This window comes from Pleurodeles waltl, chromosome 5 (genome assembly GCF_031143425.1).
Source record: "Pleurodeles waltl isolate 20211129_DDA chromosome 5, aPleWal1.hap1.20221129, whole genome shotgun sequence".
Taxonomy (NCBI): domain Eukaryota; kingdom Metazoa; phylum Chordata; class Amphibia; order Caudata; family Salamandridae; genus Pleurodeles; species Pleurodeles waltl.
Genome location: NC_090444.1, coordinates 1,549,935,215 through 1,549,960,891, shown reverse-complemented (window position 1 = coordinate 1,549,960,891; position 25,677 = coordinate 1,549,935,215). Strand labels below are relative to the sequence as shown.

Below are 25,677 nucleotides of genomic sequence, written 5' to 3'. Positions count from 1 at the left end.
ACTGTCCCCCTCCAAAAAATAAGGACGAGCTGTGCTCTTTAGTGGGATTGGGCGAGTTTTACTCCAGGTTTATTCCTGACTATGCCTCCAAGATGAAGAGTTTGTCCAATATGTTGAAAAATATTGTTGCATTCATTTGGGACAAGGATTGTCAAGACACGTTTGAATTAGTGAAATCCAAAATGACCAATGCCAAAGCATTACGTTCCTATGATCCCCTTTTAACGTGTATGATAATGGTGGATGCTAGCTTGTATGGGTTAGGTGCCGTATTAGTCCAAGAAACTAAACAAGGAGAAGCCACTATTAGCTATGCATCTAGAGTGTTGAGAGAAGCAGAGTTGAATTGGAATGTGGAATGCGGGGCTCGTGTGTGGGGGTTGGTACGATCAGCGGTGAACCAACAGGACGCGTTCAAGGTGGCTCCTGTATTTCTTTTATGAATAAACATATCTAGTTACTTACTGAGTCTGGCTGTGCTTCCAAACCACAACACACAGTCTCTCAAGTGGGTAGTTTGCCCACTGCTTGGTCCTGGGGAGTGCAAAGCCACAGTCTCTCAAGTGGGTGGTCTGCCCACTGCTTGGTCCTGGGGAGTGCAAAGCCACAGTCTCTCAAGTCTCTCAAGTGTGTGGTCTGCCCACTGCTTGGTCCTGGGGAGTGCAGAGCCACAGTCTCTTAAGTGGGTGGTCTGCCCACTGCTTGGTCCTGGGGAGTGCAAAGCCACAGTCTCACAAGTGGGTGACATGTTCCACATGTTCTGGAGGGGGCTTTGTGCCCAGTCTGCTTCATCCTGCCAAGGATTTGGGGAGTGGATGCATATCTCCACGGGTTCTGGAGGGGGCATTGTGCCCAGTCTGCTTCATCCAGCCAAGGGTCGGGGGAGTGGATGCATATCTCCACTGGTTCTGGAGGGGGCTTTGTGCCCAGTGATGCTGCACCTGGGGTGTGGCAGTTCACATTCCCTCACTTGGGTGTCTGAGGCACGAGATGTGCAGGGAACAGGTAGCATGATACTCCATGGAGGTAGAACCAGACTCCATCCTGCGGCGACTTAGGCTGCAAACTGCTGGTAGTGCTGGTGCTGCTGGTGGTGTTTCAAGTGCTGGGTGGAAGGTCCAGGCCATCTCCTGCAGCCTCAGATGGCTGCCCACTGGGGATGCTGCTGATGACAGATGTAGTGGCACCAGCTGGGCATGTGGCGGTGCATATGGCAGTGCAGGTGGCAGTGCCTACGGTGGTGCCTGCGGCAGAGATGATGCCAGTGCTGGCTGTGGTGCAGGTGGTTGTAGTAGAGGAGGGAGACACCAGGCCGTCTCCAGCTGCCTCGGACGGCTGCCCACTGGGGATGATGCTGCTGACTGTTGCAGTGGCAGCAGCGGTGCAAGTGGCAGTGCAGGTGGCAGTGCAGATGGCGGTGCAGGTGGCGGTGCAGGTGGCAGTGCTTGCGGCAGTGCTTTCCGCGGTACAGGTTGCTGGGCTGTCAGGACTAATGATGGTCACCAGTCCCTCACCTGGAGGCTCCGAGCCCTGAAGTGCCTTGCCTTTGGTTTTCTTGCCCTTCCCTACCTTGGCAGACGCTGCTGGGACCTTGGCACTGGCAGATGCAGTTTTGGAGGAGGATTTGTTGGGTGGGTCATGTGTCTTGTCCGTGCTGCATATTGGCCCCTTCTTCACCTTGGCAAGTGGCGGAATCGGTTGGTCCTTTGCATAGGTTGGTGGCACACTGCCAGCCCCCATGGGTGCCCCCTTTGATCCCCATGGACTTTCAGGTACCACAGCTGACGCTGAGTTGGTGGCTGAGGTGCTGGCCTGGGATCTTGACACCCTGGCCCTAGGGGAAGGCACAGGGAAGAGGTCAATGTTAGCCAGGAAAAGTTTTTTAGACACACTGGGCCGAGAAGATGGAGGGGGTTTGGGAGTGGAGGAAGAGCAAGTGGTTGTAGGAGGTGTACGTCTGCTGAGTTTGGGTGAAGGTGCATGGGCTAGATGCTGTTGTGAAGTGGATGGCTGTTGACTGGGTGTGTGCCTGCGTTTGTGTACTTTGGGAGGAGGGCTGACAGACACACTGGGAGCGGACACAGAGGACATGTGCATGGATGTGGGGGTGGTGACTGGCCGTGAGGATTGTGTAGTGATGGGCGTACTGGTGATGGAGGTAGTGGCTGATGATGTAGTGCATGCAGGTGTGAGTTTAGATGCTACTCGGAGGGAGGTGGACGAAGATGAGGGGGACACAGTGCAGGCAGTGGATGTTGGTATGTTTGCATGGGTATGGTGCTTGTGTGAGTGCCTGTGAGATGATGTGTGGTGCTTATGTTTTCCTGAGCCACTTTTGTGTGATGATTTGTGTGCATGCTGGTCTGAAGGTGTGCTTTGGATAGGGTGAGGTAGAGGGGACTGGGTCTGGGTAGTGGAAGTTCGAGGAGGGATGCTGGACACAGGTACAATGGCTGTCATCAGTGCTGAGGCCAGAGCCTGAAATGTTCTCTGTTAGGCCACCACACCAGAATGAATGTCCTTCAGGTATTCATTTGTTTGTTGCAAATGCCTCTCGACACCCTGGATGGCATTCAGAATGGTTGACTGCCCAACAGAGATGGATCTCAGGAGGTCAATGGCCTCCACACTCAGGGCAGCAGGGATCACTGGAACAGGGCCTGAGGTGCCTGGGACAAAGGAGATGCCCACCCTCCTGGGTGAGCGGGCACGGGCAACCTAATGAGGGGCTACTGGAAGGGCGGTACTGTTATGGGGATGGTGGCTGTACCTATAGCTGGGGTGGTCACAGAGGTGTCCACCAGGGAGCTTCCATCAGAGGAGGTATCTGAGTCTGTGTTGTCACCTCCTGTCTCTGCCATGGTGCTCCCCTCGCCCTCCATCCCACTGGTTCCCTTGGCATCGGTGGGCTCTGCCTCCTGGGTCCTGTGGGATGCATCTTCCTCTGTTGCCAGTGCACCTGCTCCTCTGCCAGATGATGCTAATGCACACATGGACAGGATGACAGAAGGAAAAAGGGGGGGAGAGAGAAAGGGAACACTGGGTCAATTACAGCACCAACACCACAGTTGGCATACACAGACCGTCACACACACGGATCAGGATTGAGCACTATGCATTGCCCTGGCATTGGTTTGGCTACATGCCACAGCAAGATGAGGGCCAAACACCGCCAATTACACACCTCCTGGGACCCAAAAAGCCCTGAGTGACATGGAATACAACCGAGTTAGGTTACCTGCATTTGCCACACACCCATTACCCTTGAGCTGGATCACACTGCAATGTCTGGCCTGCCATTAAGGGGCACCCACTAACTCACACCCACCAACCGGATCCCATGCCACCTACCAATTATTGTAGTATTGCCCACTGTACTCACCCCCTTGTGGCTACTGTGATGCCCTCAAGTGCCCATCCAGCTCTGGATAGGCTACCACCAATATGCGGTCCATCAGGGGGGTCAAGTTCCGACAGGCACCCCTTCCTCATTGGGAGGCCATCCACAACTGGGCCCCTGCAGTCTTCCGTGCACAGCGTCTCATGTCCTCCCACCGTTTCCTGCAGTGGGTACTCCGCCTGCTTTAAACCCCATGGGTCAGCACGTCCTTGGCGATGGCACACCACAATCATTTCTTTTGATGGGCGGTGACCTGCAGAGGGAATGCAGACAGGAGGACACCATTACACATACAATCATGCCTGTCACACATATGGCCCACCAATCCCGTTTCCATCACGATTGGCAGACACATCGTCCAGTGCCCACCATGTACACTACCACCAGACATTCCCCGATGACACAATGCTTGCACACACATCTCTATGCAACCTTCCCACAGGCATCGTGCCCAGAGTGTACTCACCTGTTGGTCTGGAGACCCCTACAGAAGTCCATACTGGAGTAGGACCCCATCCACCAGTAGCTCCAACTCCTCCGAAGTGAAGGAAGGGGCCCTTTCCACAGTCACACGGGCCATGGTAGGTTCCAGACACAGGTCACAGCAGCACACGCAATGTAGGTTTTGTCCTGCGGAAAGTCAGGTAACAAGTGAGGATTTAGATAGAAAATGGCAGTCACGTCTGTGGCGGTGTACACCGTCACTGCCTGTGCTGATCCCCATTGGCCACTGTACTCCACAGAGCCACATCTAATCCAATGAGGAATTGTAGTGCAGTGCAAGACCGGCTTCCACCACGACGCCCAATGACGGTGGAGATACCTCACTTCCACCTGTCCCAAGACACAGGACAGGCGGTCGCCATTTCAAGGTGGTGGACAACAATCATATAAAACATAATTACGTCATTGCCTAAAATTAGACATACATTTGCATTCCTACTGTCCCAACACATTGATGCTGTATGCACACTGAGGTTGCGGTTCCATTGTTCAAATTGTAACAGCATACTCACTCTTGTGTCCTTTAGATACCTACCGCTGCGGATGAATAGGAGGAGGAGACAAACTCCCATGTACCGACCCCTTGTGGACTTGGCTACGCTGGAGGACAGGCACATTATACTCACCTATAGACTTGACAGGGCCACAGTCACAGAGCTGTGTGCCCAATTGGAGCCTGACGTGATATCAGCCATCCGTCATGCCACTGGGATCCCCCCTCTTGTGAAAGTGCTATCAGTGCTCCATTTCCTGGCAACTGGTTCTTTCCAAGTGACAGTGGGATTGGCAACAGGAATGTCACAGGCAATGTTCTCAATCGTGTTGTCAAGGGTTTTGTCTGCCCTGGTGAAACACATGTGCAGCTACATTGTTTTCCCCCAGGTGAAAGAATTGGCCACTGCGAAGGTAGGATTCTATGCAATGGGGCATATCCCCAATTCATTCCCTCTTGCTAGAATGAGCAGGTGTTCAGGAATCAGACGTTTTTCCACTCAATGAATGTGCAAATGGTGTGCCTGGCGGACCAGTACATCTCCCACGTCACTGCCAAGTATCCTGGGTCAGTGAATGACACCTTTGTCCTGAGGAATAGCAGCATCCTGAATGTGATCGCCCAACTACAGAGTCACAGGGTGTTGCTAAACGGTGAGCCAGAGTCCCCACCCACTGTATTTCAGTGTCTGCCTTCAGGTGTTTTCCCAATAGCATTGTGTTAGGCTAATGTTTGTCCCTCAATACTTGCATGTGACTCTGGCTACCCAAACTTATTGTGGCTCCTGACCCCTGTGAAGAATGCCAGGTCAGGGGCTGAGAACCAATATAATGAGGCACATGGGTGAACCAGAAGAATAATCGAAAGGACCTTCGGCCTCCTGAAGGCCAGGATCAGGTGCCTCCATCTGACAGGTGGATCCCTGTGCTACTCACCCGGGAAGGTCTGCCAGATAGTAGTGGCATGCTGCATGTTGCACATCCTGGCCATCAGACGACATGCACCTTTTCTGCAGGAGGAGGAGACTGGAGATGCTCCTGTGGCAGCTGTGGACCCTGAGAACCGTGAGGCTAAGGAGGCAGAGGATGAGGATGTGGACAACAGGACATCAGTTATATGTCAATACTTCCAATGACACAGAGGTGAGGCAGTGGAACTGATCATTGCTCTGACTACTGATTTCATCTGTGTGACTGTAGCATGATGGCATTCGCTTCCTTTGCATCTCAACTTACTGTCACCAATGGCTTGTCATTTTACAGATGTTGGTGATATGACAACAGTGTCCTGATGTGATTACTACAGACAGTTACAGGTCATTATTTGGTTGCTATCCCAGTGTTCATATCAATTGCACCAGATTTGACTGTTACCCTGAATGCACATTCTCAGCACATAAAATACCATCAGTCAAATTGTGCTCAAGGGTGTTTATTGTAGTGCTATAAAATTGAGGGTAAAGTATAATGGAATGGGTTGATGGTAGAGGAAAGTCCAGGGTATTTTTCCAGTCTGTTTGTAGCACAGGTGCAGTGTCCAACGGGCCAAAGGAAAGGGAGCAAAGGCAGTTCAAAGTGGACATGGTGACAGGGTGGGACACAAGGGGGACAATCAGGAGAGTCTCATTTCCTGGTGGTGGTCTTGATCTTGGCAAGTGTCTCTGGCTTCTGTCTGGGTTTCAGGGAACGTTTAAGGGGTGGTTCACCTTCTGCAGGGGGAGGGGTGCAGGTGGGTACACTGCTGGTTGATGTGTTCTGGGGTCAGAGGTGTGGGAATTTTGGGTGGGTGCTGTGGTGTTGGATACAGATGGGGGAGGCTCTGTGGTGGACTGTGAGTGGGCTGGGGTGACCGACTGCCCAGTGGTCCCTGATGGGTCAGGTTGTTGATCCAGATCCTGAAGTCCAGAGTTACTGTCATCACTGGGGGCATCTTCTGTTGGGGGACTGGTTTGTCGTGGCACCTCCTCTCCGCTGTTATTGGCTGGGCACCTGCAGGGATATAAGTGATGTTTTATGCTTCATGCCTGTGACATATTGTACATCGCTAGCTTCCCCTCTATTGTTGCTGTTACCCTGCCAACTTGGTTTGCGTATGTTGATGTATTGTGGGATTGTTAGTTCCCTTATGCTGTGCATGCTTTATTCATGGGTGTCCATGCAGGGCTGGGAGGGCTGTGCATTGGTATTGCAGGCAGGGCTGGGCATTGGGGTTAGTCATATGTGTAGGTGCAGTGTGTGGGATGGAGTGGAATGATGGGAGTGAGGGTGAGGGTGTGAGATGGCATGCAGGTATGGGAGTTGATAAGTAATAAATATTGACTCACCAGTGACCAGCCCTCTGGCAACTACAGTGAGTCCCTCAGGATGCAGTATTGCCAAGACTTGCTCCTCCCATGCTGCGAGCTGTGAGGGAGGGGATGGGGGTCCACCGCCAGTCCTCTGTATGGCGAGCTGGCGAGTTGCTACTATGGAACGTACCTTCCCCCGTAGGTCATTCCACCTCTTCCTGATGTTGGCCCTTGTTCTTGGATGTTGTCATACGGCGTTTACCCTGTCCACGATTCTACACCATAGCACCATCTTCCTGGAAATGGATATTTGCTGTACCTGTGGTCCAAACAGCTGTGGCTCTACCCTGACTATTTCCTCCACCATTACTTTCAACTCCTCATCTGTGAACAGGGGTGCATTTGTGGGGGCATGGGTGTTGTGTGGTATGTGTAAGTGTGTGGGTTTGGGTACTGTGTTTGGGTGCGCGTAGTGGAGTGTGTGAGGGATGCATGGGTGTACGTGGTCTGTGTGTCTTGTTGTCGCAGTGGTCTTGGTGTCAGTCTGGTGGCAATAATTTGTATTCCTAAAGGGTTGTGGGTGATGTGGGTGTGTGTTTTTGAATGCTGTGGGTGTGGTGTGTATGAGTGTCAGGTGTGTGTTTTTGGTATTGGCCAATGTTTAGTTTAGTATTTGGTTGTCCATTCTGAACATGCCGGTGTGTACCGCCAATGGTTTACCACCATTGAATGTCCACCGTGGTGATTCATGAGTCATGATGTGGTGGACGCTGTTTTGTTGCAGTAACGGTATGGGTGTTCGTACCGCTACTTTAGCACTGACCTTTGGGCTGGCAGATTTGTGTATGTGGCAATATTCTGTTGGATTGGTGTGTGTGTCTCATAATATGGTGAACGGATATTCAGCACTGCAGTGGTATGTTGGAGGCCGTCACCGTGGCGGTAAGCGTAATTTACCGCCAAAGTCATAATGAGGGCCTATATGTTGGAATGTTGAATAATCTCATTTCAGATCTTTTCTTGAACCAAAGTTGCTGGCATTACACTTTGTACCTGCGGCTGCCCTCCAGATCGTGGAAGCAGAGTTCCCTGACCAGTCATCAATCTCAGATGGGGTATCACTTAGTTCACTTAGATCTGACTCAAGACTGCTACGTCCCTTCTTATCCAGTTCTCCAAATTGTCCATTGAAAGATCAGATAAAGAAAAAAAGTGCTGTGCAGCATCGGTATGTTACTACTGTGTCTGGCTTTGCAGTTCTCCTTTATGCTAGTAACAACAAAGGAGGCCTACCAATTCTGGATGCAAAACCCTTTGGGATTGGTATTTCCTCCCCGTGCTTGGATGGAACTGAGGCCAGAGTTAACATCAGCTCCTCCCCTTTAAAGATTACAACCGGATGCAGGTCTTTGGTTCTAGGCCACCACTTGAGTGGTCCAGTGATTCGCAAATACCAAACCCTGAATTACAGCGATAGTTACAGTATGTGGTGAATCATGAGCTGAATCCACTACTGACCCAATTAGAGGAATTAGTTGATCATCCGAACTGTCACCCACATTGGTGGTACACTCAATAGTTGCTGCTCCACCAACCAGTGATCCAACACTGGAGTCCTGAGCCATATCTTTCAGGTTTACAGAGTTACAGCATCCATGATGATGGTCCTAGGAGCAGGCATTGTAGTTGATGAAGTGAATAGACAGTCCAGAATATACCTCTCCCCCAAGGTCCCTACCCAATCACTTCCTAGGTTTATACCAGATATGCCAGATATTGATGTAGATATTGATTCAGACAGGTCAGACCTGTGTGATTCAGCAAAGTTGGGTGACAACTCTTGCTCCTGTAGTAGCTGGGGAAGAGTCTCCAGCACCCTACAATCCCTGGCGGCCTCCAGACCAGTGCCCCCTGTACCCCAGTCATGCTGCATTGTCTCCTTAGTATATCAACAATTGATGATCTAACTGCAGCTGGTTGGATTATTCGAGAACAGTGTAAAGTAGCAACAGAAGCTGTTCCCTCCCAGCCTCCCTCTGCTTGACTTAAACCACTATTTCCTGAGAGCAATCCAACAGAAACCACAGAAGCAGTGGACACAGCGAGGCAGCTGAAGCAGCGAAGGTAGTCAGAGCCCCAAGCACAGCAAGCTCTGAAGGCACAAACCTAGACCCAGCCAGTATGTCTGTTAGCCTAGATACAGATCATCCATTTGGTTACCACCAGGCTGCTTTACCTGGCTGACTTGCGTTAAAGTTTGAGCCCATCTGGTTTTGACTGCTCTCACCTTCTACACCATCTAAGCATTTGTAATTCCACCAGAGATCCAATGTTGCAGATGAAGCAAATGCAGAAAGCACAGTTGTTCTTGGGTGCACTTAAAAGTTAGCAAAGGGAGATCAGTTGTCGAAGCTGTCAGGGCAGACCCTGAAATCCATGGAGTCTAAAGGAGCACCTGCTGCCAATATTGCATGAGGATTCTTGAGAGGAGCAATTGTAGAGCATTTGAGCCCCAGGGCAAACCTGTTGAGTCAATTTGGCAGCAGGCACAGAGTAGAGTAACGTGCCATATACAGCCGAATAAAAGTGGATTCTCTAACATAGCCACTTCTTCTTAAGGTGAGGTCTTACCCTTATTCTTCATCAAAGGTCTCTCTGGGGTTGCTTTCTCACACCTACTCACCATTCTCAATACCCCTCCAAGAGCACGCTTTTTGCCAGACCTCTCAAAACTGGTCAGACTGCCCTCTTAAAAAAAACTACACTCAGCCCAGACGGCATCACCAATTACTGGCTCATTTCTTACCTAGTGCTAGACCTGACAGCCTTAGGGTGGTCTTCCCCTCAAATGTTTGCCTACATCCTCCACTTTTCTGAGCTTACTTTTGCTGGCTTTAGGGTACTATGCAATTTACTACTGCTAACCAGGGCTAAAGTGCTTGTGCTCTCTCCCCTAAATCATGGTAACATTGGATTACCCCAATTGGCATAATTGATTTACGTATAAATCCTGAGTAAATTGCACTACATATGTCCAGGGCCTGTAAATTAAATGCTGCTTGTGGTCCTGCAGCACTGATTGGGCCACCCAATTAAGTAGCCCTCTAACCATGTCTCAGTCCTGCCACTGCAGAGCCTCACTGTGCAGTTTTACACTACCATGTCGAACTGCAAAAATAACGCTTTTGCCAGGCCCACTCCTTCCCTTGTATACAGATGCCACCCCTAAGTTAGGCCCTGGACAAGCTAAAGATCAGGGTGTATTGTAGTAAAACGTCAGGACATGTACTTTTAAGTTTTACATGTCCTGGTGGTGAAAACTCCCGAAAGTCGTTTTTTACTACATCAAGCCTATCGCTCCCATAGGCTAACATGGGGATTATCTTATTATATCTTATACGTGTAATTCCAAATCTGTAAGAGATACGTTTTTCGAGTTTGGTGTCTGTGTACTCACAATTTAAAATCACAACTCATGGTGATGTCAAATTGCAGTTCTGAAAATGCCTATTGAAGAAAGTTGGCATTTTCTGACGTTATCCATTTGGGTGTCTACTGCCTTTCTCCAATACAATTCTGGGATGGGGTGATAACTGGGCCTGTGCATTCCTTCTAGACAGCAACACACAAAGGTGTAACTGATGGGCCATTCACAGCATGAAGGGCCATCCTGGGCAGGATGGGAGGAAGGGGCTTACACTTATACCTGAGTAGGCAGTGTCCTTTTCCCACACTAAGGGCTGCATACCCTCCTGTAGTACTTCCTTTCTTTGAAGTACCCCCTAATTTAAAAGCCCTATTGGGTATAAGTACTGGACATCTGTTATCACCACCCCAGTAAAGTTCTGGACCCCTGGAAACTCTGTCAGTCAGAAGAACCTCTACAACTCAGAACCCAGATTGACTCCATGGGACAGATGACTAATCTCCTGTTTTCTGAAGTCTCTGGGGCACAAAAGACTACAATCCACTCTGCTAAAGCACCTGGACTTTGCTTGCTGCAAGTCTTGTCCTGCCAGTTGGTGCCACCCCAGACCTGGGCCCTTGGATGCGGATATAAAGTGCTGCTTCAACCAGAACCCATGCATCCTCAATAGAACCAGAGCATCTTCCCCTCTGCGTGAGTCAGAACTAGCTTATCCTCATCTTAGCGTAGAGCTGACCCAGAGCATTGCCTTCAGAACCTGTGCATGGCCTCCAGAATCGATGCATCACCTACTGTGGCACACAGCTGCCTCACATCTCATTCGTAACCAGCACTTCACACTCTGAACCAACACATCACCTCCGTTGTGTGGAGAAAACTGACACATCTCGTCCACCGTGTGGATCGACACCGACAGATCACTTCATCTGCACCTCGCACCTTCGTCAATTATGACGCATCCCAGATAAAGGCACTTTTGTAGGGAGGGCCCCAGGTATTTCTTGTTTCAGGCCCATGCTCCTTTGTGGTCTGCCTGTACTTTTGACTTCTCCCCTGTCTAGTGAAACCTGATATCCTATTTTAGCGCTTATTGATTTTGAGCACTATTTTACTTTTATTCTTAAAAAATTCAGCTCTGAACTTCTACTTAATGTATTTTTGCCCTCTTGGTCTTGTTTTATTTATTTATTAAAATAAGTTATAGTTTGCTAACCTGGTGTGGTATCTTTTTCTGTGATGTTTCAACTGTTTTACTGTTTGAAGTGTTGCACAAATACTTTACACATTGCCTCCTAAATTACGCTGGATTACTCTGTGCAAAGCACTGGTTAACATAGGATGAATTTGTGACTTACCCCGAACTATTATTGTGGTTTCTGTTTGGACAAAGTGCATACCTCTGCCAACCAGAAACCCAATTTCTAAAACCTACCATTCACCAGCAGGATGACTGCAAGTTTAGTTTAATTTCAATTCTAAAATTGCACTAATTTTAACCATCTCCTACACGCTTACCCATTCTGGCTTGAGATCACGTTGCAGCATGGAGACTGCTATTTTACACACCATAGACTAAGCAATTCTAACCTCAGAAGATTATTCCTGCCTCCTGATATTGCTGGACCTCTCAGTGGTCTTTGACACAGTCAACTATCTAACCCTCATACGCCCTCTGGAGTCTCAAATGGGATTCAACAGCAATATTGTCCACTGGTGCTCCTCCTACCTTTCCAACTGTCAACAGTTTGTTCACATGGGTAATTTCAGGTCCCCAAAGATCCCTATCACTAGCAGAGTCCCCGGGAGTTCCACACTGGACCCCAACCTCACCCTCAAAGAACACATTGTCAAGCAAAAAGAAAGGGTAGCTAGGTACTGATTCTCTCTTTTGAAGAATTTAAAAACATTTCTTCCAAAATGTGAGTTGAAAATGGGTATTTCAAGCCTTCATACACTTGCATTCACATTGTGGTAATATACTGTTCAATGGCATCTCTAACTTCACACTGGTATATCTTATAGGCATTATGCATGTGATAGCACATCTCATCCAGGGCCTGAAGAAATATGGTTACATCATCATCATCCTGGCAGAACTCCATTGGCTCCACTTTCAGTCCTGCACCATCTTCAAAACCAGCTCCATCATTTATAAAACGATCACGACCAACCTGCTCACCATCTCTAGTGGTTCTCTGCACACCCACAGCCAGGACAGCATCAGTCTGCAGACTGAGAAGTGTTAAAAAGAAAAAGAACAAACAAGTCCACATCGCTTTCAAGACCATAACTCGTTGACTTTATGCTTGTATTTGAACCTATACAGAGCTCTCCCGTCTTTTGTCTAAGATCATGCTGCAGAAATACTACATGTATACATACATTATGCAGAGGCCATATTTCTACAGCCTGAAACTTCACTGCTAAGTTTGTGATGGAATAGGGTTTTCTACATCTCAATCTTCAGGAATAATCATGAAATAACCCTCACCACTGGCTGTACGGACCTTTGTTCATTGACAACAAGAAATATAAAGAAGCAAACATCTACGTCAATCCAGGTATGTTAAATTATCACTGGCATTTAGTATGGTCACTAAAGAGAATTAGAGTTGAAGGGTTTTAATCTTTGATATTTTAATATTTAATAATCATTCATTCAGAAAGATTTGCAGTCAGCTTACTCCGTCACAAACATGAGGGATATCCCATCCGCAGTATTACGATTTCCATAGGATATAATGGAATCGTAATATGTTGGATGGGATATCTGTCATGTTTGAGATGGGGTAACTCTGTCTACCAAACTCTAAATCAGACCCCTAGGCCCTCATTCTGACCTTGGCGGGCGGCGGAGGCCGCCCGCCAAAGTCCCGCCGTCAGGTTACCGTTCCGCGGTCGAAAGACCGCGGCGGTAATTCTGACTTTCCCGCTGGGCTGGCGGGCGGTCGCCTTCAGACCGCCCGCCAGCCCAGCGGGAAAGAGGCTTCCACGATGAAGCCGGCTCGGAATCGAGCCGGCGGAGTGGAAGCTGTGCGACGGGTGCAGTTGCACCCGTCGCGTATTTCACTGTCTGCGCAGCAGACAGTGAAATACATGTAGGGGCCCTCTTACGGGGGCCCCTGCAATGCCCATGCCAGTGGCCCCCCCCTACCGCCATCCGGATCCCGGCGGTCGGACCGATGGGATCTGGATGGCGGTAGGGGGGGTCGGAATCCCCGCGGCGGTGCAGCAAGCTGCGCCGCCGTGGAGGATTCAATGGGGCGGCGGTACACTGGCGGGAGCCCGCCAGTGGTGCCGGTCCGACCGCGGCTTTACCGCCGCGGTCGGAATCCCCATTGGAGCACCGCCGGCCTGTCGGCGGTGCTCCCGCGGTCCTCCGCCCTGGCGGTCTTTGACCGCCAGGGTCAGAATGACCGCCCTAGTCTCTTAACCATTATTATTAAAATGAACATAATCCAATAACTGAGATTTCAATATGAGGTGAAATAGAATATTAATCAAGATCATAGGAAATAGTGTAACAGCAAGTGTGTTCCATAAAGTAAGTTACCTAATCTAAATATATTGGAATTAGGTAAAACAAGGTGTCAGTTTAGATACTCAATAAATTGTGCTGATGAGAGAAACAATGCATATAAATAAAGCCTTTGCATTTCTAGCTGAATTGTATTGTAAATTAGCAGACATCACAGAAAATACGCTAAGCAACTGCTCATGTCAGGAGATATAGGGAAATCAGAAATGAGTTCCCAGCCAGAGGCTCAAAGAAAAAAAGCCCTTCTGAGTAGAAAGCTCAAAGGAGAGACCCAGGAAAAGAAGCCTTGCCTTGCTCCTTTCCAGGTGGAAATATTTTTTTTTTGTGTCCTATATCCTCCAATAGGGTTTCAGTAAACTCAGTAGAATCAGCAAATGCCCCATTTTCTCTTAGTCATACAATGGTCCATAGAAGTTGGACCTTGAAAAGATACATCCTTCACATTCTACAATACAGACTGTTCTTCTCATGAATCACCATTTCTGTTAGCTCCTCTTCTCCTGGTGAGAGACTCTCTATCAGTTGACTAACGCAAAACAAATGCCTATTCACTAAGTAACAGAAGACTTCTGGAAAGTTACAACATCTGCAGCAAATTAGACAAACATCTCTTGGAAAAATAACAATTCAATATGAAAACAGGCATTTGAATGTTAATGCAAATAATACATTTTACGTTAACATGGCATTGAGAGTAAAGCTAACTTAAATCTGCATTTATTTACTTGATTTGTAGACCTACAACATTAAAGTATGATTACCTAGTACAACATTTTTGCATTTAATATATTTGCTATTTAAATCACAGACTTTTGCACATTTTGAATAAAAAAGGTTTTTGTTTGCAAAATACAATTTGCTCTTCATTGGTCAAATAGATGCATGTTGGAATACATATACATCTCCGTTTATCTGATGTGTGATAGTCAAGTCTTATACTAATCACTCCTCGACTGGTCTGCCAAGTCTAAACATTGGCAGAAATGTCTTCATACTGATGTGATTGTTTGACAATGTCGATTTGGCTTTCCAGGTGACTTTCATCATCTGAAACCCTACCATTCAGAGATCCTGCTTTCTCTGAATGGAGAATTGATACCATCTGCATCCAGTCTCAAAGGCTGTCTTGCCACCTTTAAAAGCTGCATGAAAAATTATTGGCAGCAGTGCTTCAGGAAAACTTCTTTATATCAAGCTAACACGCTCTACTGATATTTAGATGCTGAGTTTCCAAATGTCATCCTCACTGCTATGGCATGTTCTGCCTCTGTCAAATAAAAGTCCACAAAATCAACTCATTTTTCAGGAAGTCATTTTCTTATTCAGACATACACATGTTTAGTTGTACTTATTCATAACTATTTCAGTAATCCTACAGTCTTTATTTGTTTATTCAAAATCTCCTATGATCTGTTCTTTTTACCTATATGTTTCTTTCTTCCTCAAGACAAAAAGATACAAATAGCAATATTTAGTCACATAGTTTGCATAATGGTGTACATTTAATCAAAGAAAATATATTTCAGCGAATTTCTAACAGAATTCTGCAGTACACGCAACACCCTGTAAACGATTTTACAGTTTCTCTGTTAAACAACAATTCATTGTGAAGCAAAGGGTAATAACATTGGCAATTTCATTTTCTCATAAAAACATAACATTGTTCTACCTTGTCACAGGGAGAGTAGCATTTGTTGGCCATTGTCATCTGTGAAGAAAAGAGAAAGGAAAATAATGCAATATACAATGTGGTATTTTACCTTATAACAGGATATATATTTACATTGCTCTAATAAACATGAAATAACCATGTCACATTGATTAGTTGATCCTATAGTCAGAGTTAATGTCACATTTCCACTCAATGCTTTGCAGCATCTTTCGCCACTGTGCTAGATTTCCATTATTGCACAGCAAATATAAAGGGAACTATCTAACAGGCAAATCTAATGATACTCCTAAATCCACCTTTGTTCTCAGCTCTGTTGTTTTGCAGGTAGGTAAACACCATATTACACCCCCCAACACACACACACATACACTTTGAAACTCTTACCTGTAAGTGACTATGAACTTGTATGTTACTGATGTTGCTATCATTTTTAAAACAGGACCATGACAAAATTCAAATCACATCGTGTTTCAGAGAGATGAAAACTTCCCAAATGGGAATTCGTTGTTGAAAGGTTAATTCTCAGTACTGTAATGTCAGGTTTCTCTAGGCCCTCTTGCTAGCTAAATAAGTGAACGGACACATAGTTAGGGTGGTTGCAACTGGCCCAGGGCATGTGCGCCCGGCCCCTTGTATTAGAAGGGTCACCTGACCGGTGACATCTATGATGGATGGGTGTGAGGTGAATGTGGAAGCCATCCCTCAGGGAGTGGCTGGTGGAAACACATTGTTATCAAAACACTAGTATGAGTCCAACAGGACTCTACATGCCTCCCAAACTATATTTAAAAACAAACAAGTCCAACCTGTGGGAAAGAATAAATACTAAAATATCTACTACTGAGTCTGTTCAGGCAGTCTGACGGGAATGAAGAGTGTACAGCTGCAGTTGGGGGCATCCGAGATCACGTCTGTAGGAAAGTCATCCTTTTTGCCCAGGTCACCCCCAAACGTTTTGGATAGATATTGGTGGTTACTGACTCTTGGCTGTGCCCTGGGTACTGTTTACCAGTCCCAGGGCCAGTGCTCTGTTTAAAGTGGATATGCAAATTAGGCTAATTATAATTGGCAATATTAACCTACCTATGAGTCCCTAGTATATGGTAGAGCATGTAGGTTTAGGGACCCCAGCATAGGTAGTGCACCATAGGTGCATTGCTGAGGTGCCCAGTGTCATTTTAAAGGCAGGCCTGCCTTGATGGCTGCTTTTAAATTAAAGTTACATGCAAATTCAACTTTGGAATTAAAAGTACTTCCAAAGACTTAAACTACCTTATTTTTGCATATAGGTCACCTCCAAGGTGTACCCTATGTGTCCCTAGGGTTGGATGCAATGTACCTATAAGCAGGGACCTTATAAAAATAGTTTTTTAAGCCCTGGTGAGCTAAAACAATCAAATTATTTTTTCCCTCATTGTAGTGAATGGCCTCCATGGGCTAGAAAGGGAAGACTTTATTTTAATTCATAAAGGGTCAGATACCTCAAGTTTGGTATCAAATTAATTGTTATAGTAAACCTCACAACCTACAATTGTTGGATTTAGTATAACCTGTTCAGGTAAAGAGTTTTAAACTCTACCTAAAAAGTTGCCAACTTCAGCCCTGCAGTGGCCAGGCTGCCTTGATGAGGTGTGAAGTTGTCTGGGCTGAACACAAAGAGATGTGCCTGGGGGAGGAGAACTTTCCTCAGCAGATGAAGAAGCAGAAAGGGTGGGTGGCTGCCAAACTGATCTTCAAAGGCAGGGAAGGACATTTGGAGCAACCTAGCATCTCCCTCACAACCTGCAAACCCAAACAATTAGGTGCCCCCTTGAATAGATTAAGAGATGGCAGGAGAGGAGTGTATTTAGGATTTTTAGCCACACCAGTGGGTGGGCTCAGCCAGGTGCAACCTCCAAAAATCATTTTCAGCCTTGGAGGATTTTTGAGGAATGTTGCTCCCTGTGATTGATTTTTGCCACACTTACCAGGAAGCAGTCATCCCAGGCGGAAGGACCCTGCACCTGATTGGAGAACCAAGGCCCCCCTGTTTTTTCACCCGGAAGCAAGGACAAAACTGGCAGACCTGCACTCACACCTCAGATCCCTACAAGGAAGAACTACAGGAGAAGAAGGACTGCCCTGCTGGACCTCTGGCCTGCACCTGGACACTGCACTCTGGGGGACTGCACTAGCTGCACACTTGGGCTTCACCACAAGAAGGACTTTGCCTGGCTTCAACTGGTTCAAAGAGGGACTTCCTGTTTGCTACAGGTCGGAAATTGCTAACCAGGGTCCCCAGCACCAACTCCTGAAGAAACTGACCAGCTGACCACTGCCCAGTACCCAAATTGGAGTTTGCACCAGGTGCATTCTGGGAGTTGTAGTCCGCACCCTCAAGGAGTATCTCAGAGCTTCTGGAGCCAAGGGATGAGCTGTGGACCTCATAAGAATCTTAAAAGAACATAAGGGAGAAGATCCAGAAGTTTGGAGACGTTTAGAGAACTTTTTGAAAAACGTTCCATAAAGGGACCGACCCGCCATGACAACTCTAGCCGGCTTGCCTCAACCACGACCCAGCCTGACTTGCCTATCCGAGGCAGAGTTCCAGGAGTTTTGGACTTGTGACTTGGTCCAGCTGAAGAAATTTAGAAGGTTAATTTTTGACCGAGGCCTCCCGCGGGCTGTAGCCAAGCAGGACTCCATCGAGATCAGCCTTAAACTCTGACTTTGCCCTGGTCAAGGTGCGACAAGATGACCAGATTGGTGCTACTCGTTTCTAAGCGCTAAAAACCATTAATTCTTTAAAAATTCATATCTCCAGTTCCCTTTATCCGATTTCATTTGTTTTGGTATCATTTTAAAGCTAGAAATATTGCCTATTTTATACATTGGTTTTGGATTTTAAACTGTTTCCTGTATTTTATTTAATTACTGTTTTGTGATATTTGAATGCTTTACGTTTTGTCTCCAAGGTTAAGCCTTGTCGCTCGATGCCAAGCTACCAAGGGTGGAGCTGGGTTTCATTTATTGAGACCTAACTGGACCTACGTGGAGGTTAGTAGCCTATTACTAAGTGTAGGTGCTTACCTGCCCTTACCAATAAGCCATTTTCCAACAACGTCATATCTCCATAGTTTAATCAGACTACTGTGGGCACGAACGGCAGTGTTGATGAAGTCCGGATCTGTCAATCGCCTGTCGATGAGGTTACAGTCAACCTGAGCGCTGTTGGTTCCGTCCCGTCTGGTCTCACGATGTTAGAGTTTATTTACAAAGTCCACTGTGCCACTGTGATGTTGCATCCTGAGCAGTGGTGGAGTCTATTTACAAAGTAATGTGGGTGTATCAGGAGCCGTGCGGGAGTTCACTGCAGAGATCTCTTTGAAGGTGCTTAGGCTCCATCGACTGAAAACCTGCAAAAACTGAGGATGACATTGATGAATGGGCGTCTTTTTTTATGTTGCTCATGCAGCCACAAAGGTTGGTTGTCTCAGGGACTGTGTTCTGTGGCCATCAGAACTCAGGTGCACGGCCTTCATCTGTTAGTCTTTGGGTGACCAGCCTTCGTCCACAACCTCAGTGCTTACTGTTGTCTCTCATGGTGCTGCTTCTGACAGATCTCTCTTGTTAGGATTCCCCTCTCACCCGAATTCCTTTGAGGTCCTTGCCCATGGATTGCCACAGGGCTGCATGGGCTGTACGGTGCCTCTCACAGGCTGCACCAAGGGGTCGCTGTGGAACTCCCGACAGGGCCACATTGAAGCCTCGTGCAACCCCAAGGGTGGAAGGTTCAATGGTCTAGTATGCTTACTTTGGCAGGTCTCAGACCCATGGGGGCTCACACTGGACTCCTGGGCGGCCGACCTCCAAAGGTGCCAGGGATGCCTTGTTTACTTCTGGTTGCTTTGCAGACACATGGTTCTGCTCTGGTTGAGCAATCTTTGTTAGGTGGTGCAGGTGATGCATGTGGTCATGATGCCAATATTGCCAACAGTTTGATTGACGGGTGTTGGTGTCTTGCTTGGAGAAAGGATGACTAAAGGGACTTCGTAGCCATTTGTGGTTCTTGTTTGGCATGTGCAGCTACTAACAGGGATGCAACCTATGTCATGCTGCCACTGACAGGTGGCTGGATGGTCGCACTGTGAAGCATGGGGCCTGGATGCTGTTCATGCTTAGTGGAGCCTTACGGTTCGTCAATCCGCAGAGCTGTCTCCAGCGATGGCCCTGAACCCCTGTGGCTGGCTTATGTTGATTGATTCCCTCTCCAGTATTGGTACGAGTCCTCAGTCTTCTCACTCTTCTCCCTTTTCGCTTACACTCCTGTGATGTTCTGCATCTTGTGTAGGACAGGTCTGTCACACTTTTCTTCTTACAACCTTCTTCAAAACGTGCCATTGTGCCATGCTACTCTCTCTTCTCCTTTCCATTTTCTTGTGAGAGGTGGTATTGTGCCTTGGGTCACATGATACATCACATGGACTTTTCGCTGGTTGTGTCCTGCTCCTAGGACCGTGTGTCATCTACCGATGCGGCCTCTCGCAGGCTTAGTCATGTCGGCAAGACTTGGCTTTGTCCTCATGGACCTCTCACAGGTCCTGTCCCTTTACTCTGGGATCTTCTTGATGGTCCACTCCCTGACTGGAGGGTCACCTTTTTCTTTCTTCTTGTCTTCACTTGATGCCATTAGCGCCTGGCTGCTCCTCTGTGCCTGTAATCAGCTATTCTACTGGTCAAGGATGGGGGAGGGGTCCCAGCACTGCCACCATCCATGGTAGATGGCCCAGGAAATCAATTACCTCCCAGGTGATCGCTGGCACTCAGATCCTCAAAGACGTTGAACCAGAAGACAGTCAACCAGTACACCTACGACAGATCAGTTCAAAGGCCAGTATCGCTCATCACTCAGCTGCTGATTAGGCCACACCACTGCTCCAGTCTTCTGCAGCGCTCCCAGTATCATATGCAATGCCAGGCCCTCAGTTGTATGGCAGAGACAGCACCTTGCCTCCCTGTATGACCAAGCTGTTCCTCGCTTCTCTCCTACACTTCTCCTCCATGCATTCTCACCACTTGGCTATCCGCTGTAATGCTGCTTCCCCCACGCAGCACCAGAGTTGTGACTGCTGCAGCAGTGCACTCCCTGCTGATCGTGGCCCAAGGTTGTGCGTCAGGGGTTCTCAAGACCTCTGTGACAGAAGGGTAGTGTCTAGGGCGAGCCTAGTCTAGACCCTGTCTCTGCTCCTCTGAATACTGCAGTGCGGCTCCAGTATGCCATCTTGGTGACCTTGCCAATAATCCACCAGGGGTTGTCGCGCTGCCCAAAAGTTAGCCATCTGCTCAGTTGTGGGATAGTGGGGCCCAGAGGGCTCGCAGCTCAGCTTACATGCCCTCTGAGCAAGAAAAAATCAAGAGGATGGCACTAGATGGGGTTCTCTGGGGAGGAGCTCTGGTCCGTGCTTCCAATATCATCAACGTCCCCTAGTGCTACTCTCCTGTTATGATAGCAGCAAGAGACCTTCTGGTGAACAATGCAATCTATAAATATAAAAATAAAAAAGTGCATAAAAGTGGGACCCAAAGAGCCTCACCTTGATTCAGTTCATGACCAAGAAGGGAGCGTTTGACTCGATTTTATACTTGTAACTGCTGCATTTTAGCTAAGTTCGCACTACAGAAATACCGCATATATACATACATAAAGCAGATGACGTATTTCTACAGTTTTAAACTCCACGTCAATGTTGTTCAAGCAGATTCGTTTCTAAACACACATAATCATAACTATTCCAAACAAAGCAAACCAAGGGTTTCGACGCGCCTAACAGCTGGGGCAAGGCAGGAGAGTTGGCTGAACTCTCGAAATATGTAAAAAACAAAAGAATTGATTGCCACGCACTCCGCTCAGCCACAGAATAAATTTAAGTGATTTATTCGGTGCAAAAGAAAAAGAACAACGCGTTTCGACTATACAGTCTTCTTCTTAGTTCTTCTTAGTCTTACTTCTTAGTAAGAAGAAGACTGTATAGTCGAAACGCCTTGTTCTTTTTCTTTTGCACCGAATAAATCACTTAAATTTATTCTGTGGCTGAGCGGAGTGCGTGGCAATCAATTCTTTTGTTTTTTATATAATCATAACTATATCCAAAGTGGTATAGCCTAGTCGTACCCTAATCACTCCACGTTGGATCTGCGAAGACTATACACTGGAACATATTTCTGATTAGCTTCTGTTTTACTAGTCTGGCTATTTCGAGCTGTCATTCTGGCTATCTTTTAATACTCAAAAATCTATTATATGTATTTCCCGTTTTCTGTGGATGGCATCTGAAGCATTTCAATTTACGTTCAAAGGCTGTCCGTCCATTAGAAACTGTATGACTGGCAGTAGTATTTCAGCAAGATTTCATTATATTAAGCTGATATACCCTACTGATATTTAAACTTGCATTCAAAGAACTATTGAGTAACCAGTGCTAGTGTTTGCTTGACCGCTAGTCTCCCAGACGTGAGGTCTAAGGTGATAAAATAGCAGTAATTCGTCTCTTTATCTATCAAAGACACAAGGGAGCCCAAAACAACAGCAGAAAAGGTGTCTTAAAGTAGCACTTGCAGTGCTTATTTTACGTGATACAGCACATAAAGTGAGCATTCCGAATGATAGTTTAACACATGGTCTTTGACAAAGTTGTATGAGTCTTAGAACTGAGCTAGGTTTGTAAATGAATGTAAAAATAATAAACTACACATTAAATCACCCTAAAACAGGACAACAGTTTTGTTATGTTTCAAAATTTATAAAATTAAAATACATTAACTTAGACATACTTCTATAATCTATTTTAAATGATAAATAGGATAGAAAACACCGTAATTAATTAAATTGTGTATTATTAATTCACATTAAATAGTATATCATAAAAAAAAAATACCACCCACCTTCTATAAAGCCCACAACTCGAAAAAAAAGAAATGTATTAATCAATATCTGAACATGTGAAAGAAAAGAAAATCAATAACATAATTAAATTAAAATTACAGCATAATGTCATAATGAGGGCCTTTGTCTTTGACCCGTCTTTGCAGACACAAGAATTGTTGCAATAAAAGCATGTTTACCAAATGCTGACTGTTTTTTTTGCCTCTTAAACAGTATAAATTTACAGTTTACACTAATGGTTCATCTCAACCTTTTATAGGGACTAAGCACCAGTATTCGGCAGCGTGCACCTCCGTTCATGGTGTTATCTTGGATGGTAAATTCCAACCTCATAAAACTCCACATAATCCCAAGGGAACTGTTATGCGCAGTTAACTGAATTGAAAGCTCTGCTTTTGGCACTAGAAAATGCACATCCTGAATTCTCTACACTCTTAGTGTGTGATTCATATTATTGTGTTCAGTCCTTTAAAGTCAATTTGCATTATTGGTGGCAGAATGGTTTCAGTGACTCTAAAGATAACACTGTCAAGCACAACATATTTTGGGTGAAGGTGGCAAACCTCAAAGACAGGTTAACACAGACTCATGTTGTACATACAGTACTTTGAGTCATCAACTTGAGGGAACACATGCTGTAGGGAATTTGTTGGGAGATAAAGCAGCCAAATCTGCAGTTGCGACTGCTACTGTAGCTGCAAGTACATGTTCACAAACAAGCTTGGACAAAGATGTACTGGCAGCCATATAGGCTAAAAGCACCAGCAGTCCCTTACCTAAGGGCTTTCCAGCTAAATAAACATACCATTTCAGTGAACATAATATACCCTATGTTACACTCCCTGGAGTTGGCGGTCAGCTAATTACCAACTTAGACCGTGGGCTAGCTTCAGTACCTTGTTTCTGCTCATGCTGTTGTTGTGGCTACAATTTCGCTGCAACAGCAGCGTTATTGGTGACATGGCTTACACACACAGGCCAAGAAATATGTCCTTTGCTGTGACATTTTTCAACAGATTACATGCTTCACAGTAGCAAGCCCCACCGCAGACACACATGCTCCTTTCCAACAAACATTTCAGATGCATTTATTTGGACCATGCAGGTCCTCTTAATTCAGATGGTGCATTTAGATTTATCCTTCTTGCAGTAGATTCTTGCTCTAGATTCCTCTGGGTGTGGCTATAACATTCGGCTGATGCTTGAACTGTCATTAAAGATCTGCAAGCTTTTGTCGGGACATATGCATGCAGTATTTTCCACTCTGACCTGTGCCCTTTTTAGCTTCCAAGGCACAGTGGGACTCAATGGTTATATTAGGGGTACAGGCACATTATTCTTCACCATATAGGCCTGAGGGCAACTCTGTTGTGGAAAGAATGAACCATGACTTAAAGCAGTCCTTGCCAGCTGGGGTTTTATGCTCAGGATGTAATTCTATCCACCACCTCTATGGGGTCCAGCGCACTCTTAATAATCTCCCAAAATGATCGCCGGGGCAAACTCCATGGCAGGTCCTCTTTGGCATAGATATGTATCTTCCAGACCTTGATGGTCCAGACAAAGTGATGGCTACCATGCCCTTTGACGTAAATGATCGCTCTGCTGTTTTACAGGATTTGCAACACTTCCATGACTCACACTCAAGCAACCAGTTGAAGACGTCTGCATCTGCTGGAATCAAGGAGAAACCAGAACCTTCCAGCTAGATCCCACACATCAGGGACCTTGTCAGATAAAATGTTTGCAATGAATAAGGGGTTCAGCTCAGTATACTGCTCTCCTGTGCCAGTCCTTGGCATACAAGGTACAAGAGCTGTAATCTCACCACCGCTTGTTGGTTCCAAAGACAATCACTTCCTGTGACATTTTATGTTGATAATTTGGTTTCTACAGATCCACCCTTCAGTGACTCTACCAGTTCTATAACACCATGAGTGGCTCCTAAGTTTCAACAGACTAGTTCTGGTTATTTTGTGGCTATGGATGACTTTTAATCAATCTCCTTTGACTCTTCCATTGTCTCAGGGACTCCTCCTACGAAAGTATGTGGGGTTTTTTCATGGCTAAAACACACTTATTTGGTTCTAACTTGGATATATGTTTGAATTATCCTTGCCTTGATTATTTATTTTTTCGTTGGATTAGATTTGTGGCTGTCTTTTTCTTGTTAACCAATGCCCCCTTCTCCTGGAATGTTTAGCCACAGAACTGGTCAAGGAGGTGCTGATACCTCTTCTTATTTCCATAGACTGACAAGAGAACATTTTAGCTGTGCCAGTAACAGATGGAATTGTTTGGGATAACGTTGCCTTAGATATCTTCGGCCCCACAAAGATTCTGCAGATTCCATATGTGTTCAAAATAACCATGGCTTGATGCGATTGCACCTGGGTCACATTCTGATGCCAATCTTTGGATACTGATACTGTTAATGCAATGTTGTCTAAGTTAGAATACTTTACAGTCTTTGAAGATGAGGATCTTTATTTATATTCTTCCAATTATAGAGACATGTTCTTTTACCACCATTATGGGCATCACTATTTACATAGAGCTGACATTAAGCGTATACTTTTCAATTATACACAGTGGCAGCATAGTTCAACTCCCCCACACCACCTGTGTTAAATGGTATATGCAAATTAGACCTAATTATAATTGGCTCTGACAACCTACCTATAAGTCTCTAGTGTATTGTAGGACATGTAGGTTTAGGGACCCCAGGGTACATAGGGCACCCCTGGGTGCATTGCTGTTGTCCCTGGTGTCATTATAAAGGCAGAACTGCCTTACTGGCTGTTTTTAGGTTACATTAACCCAAACTTCGAATTTGGAATTAAAAGTACTTCCAAAGTACTTCTAAAGTCTCAAACGACCTTATTTTTGCATGTCATCCCTAAGGTCTGCCTTGGTGCCCCCTGGGTGGGTACAGTGTGCATATAAGCAGGGACCTTATAAAAGATGTTTTCTAAGTCTTGGTGAGGGAAAAACAGCTAAATTTGTTTTCCCCAAAGGGCTCCATAGGCTAACATTGGGAGACTTTATTTTAAAATAATAGGGTCTTATGTCCATTAGAGATTACCTTAATATGGCCAGTTTGGTACCAAATTAAATGTTACAATAAATCCACAATTTGCCAATGTTAACCACTTAGAACTCTTTCTGAATTTTGCCAAAATCAGCCCTGTAGTGCCCTTTCCTGATTGGTCAGCCTCTGGCAGCCTGAGCCAGGCTACCGTAAGGAGATGTGAAGTGGCTTCGGCTCAGACAAAGACAGCATCTGGTGAGCGGAGAATGGCTGCAGCAGATGGCTGAACAGGCTGTGGGTAGAGTAGCCAAATTGGTCTTCAAAGGAGGGAAATCCACTTGGGGCAGATACTGGACCTCCCCCATTTCCTGCTCCAACAGACAGATTGGAGCCCCACTGATTA

General features: G+C 46.3%; 1 protein-coding gene across 2 annotated transcripts in view; it reads right to left on the bottom strand.

The window, feature by feature from the left end:
* SNTG2 (syntrophin gamma 2) overlaps positions 1-25,677 on the bottom strand; it is a 2,000,310-nt gene that overhangs the window by 554,075 nt on the left and 1,420,558 nt on the right. For both annotated transcript variants that reach the window (XM_069235852.1, XM_069235853.1), the window contains exon 11: positions 15,319-15,357. In XM_069235852.1, the coding sequence (XP_069091953.1) occupies positions 15,319-15,357 (39 nt within the window). The remainder of the gene's footprint in view (positions 1-15,318; positions 15,358-25,677) is intronic.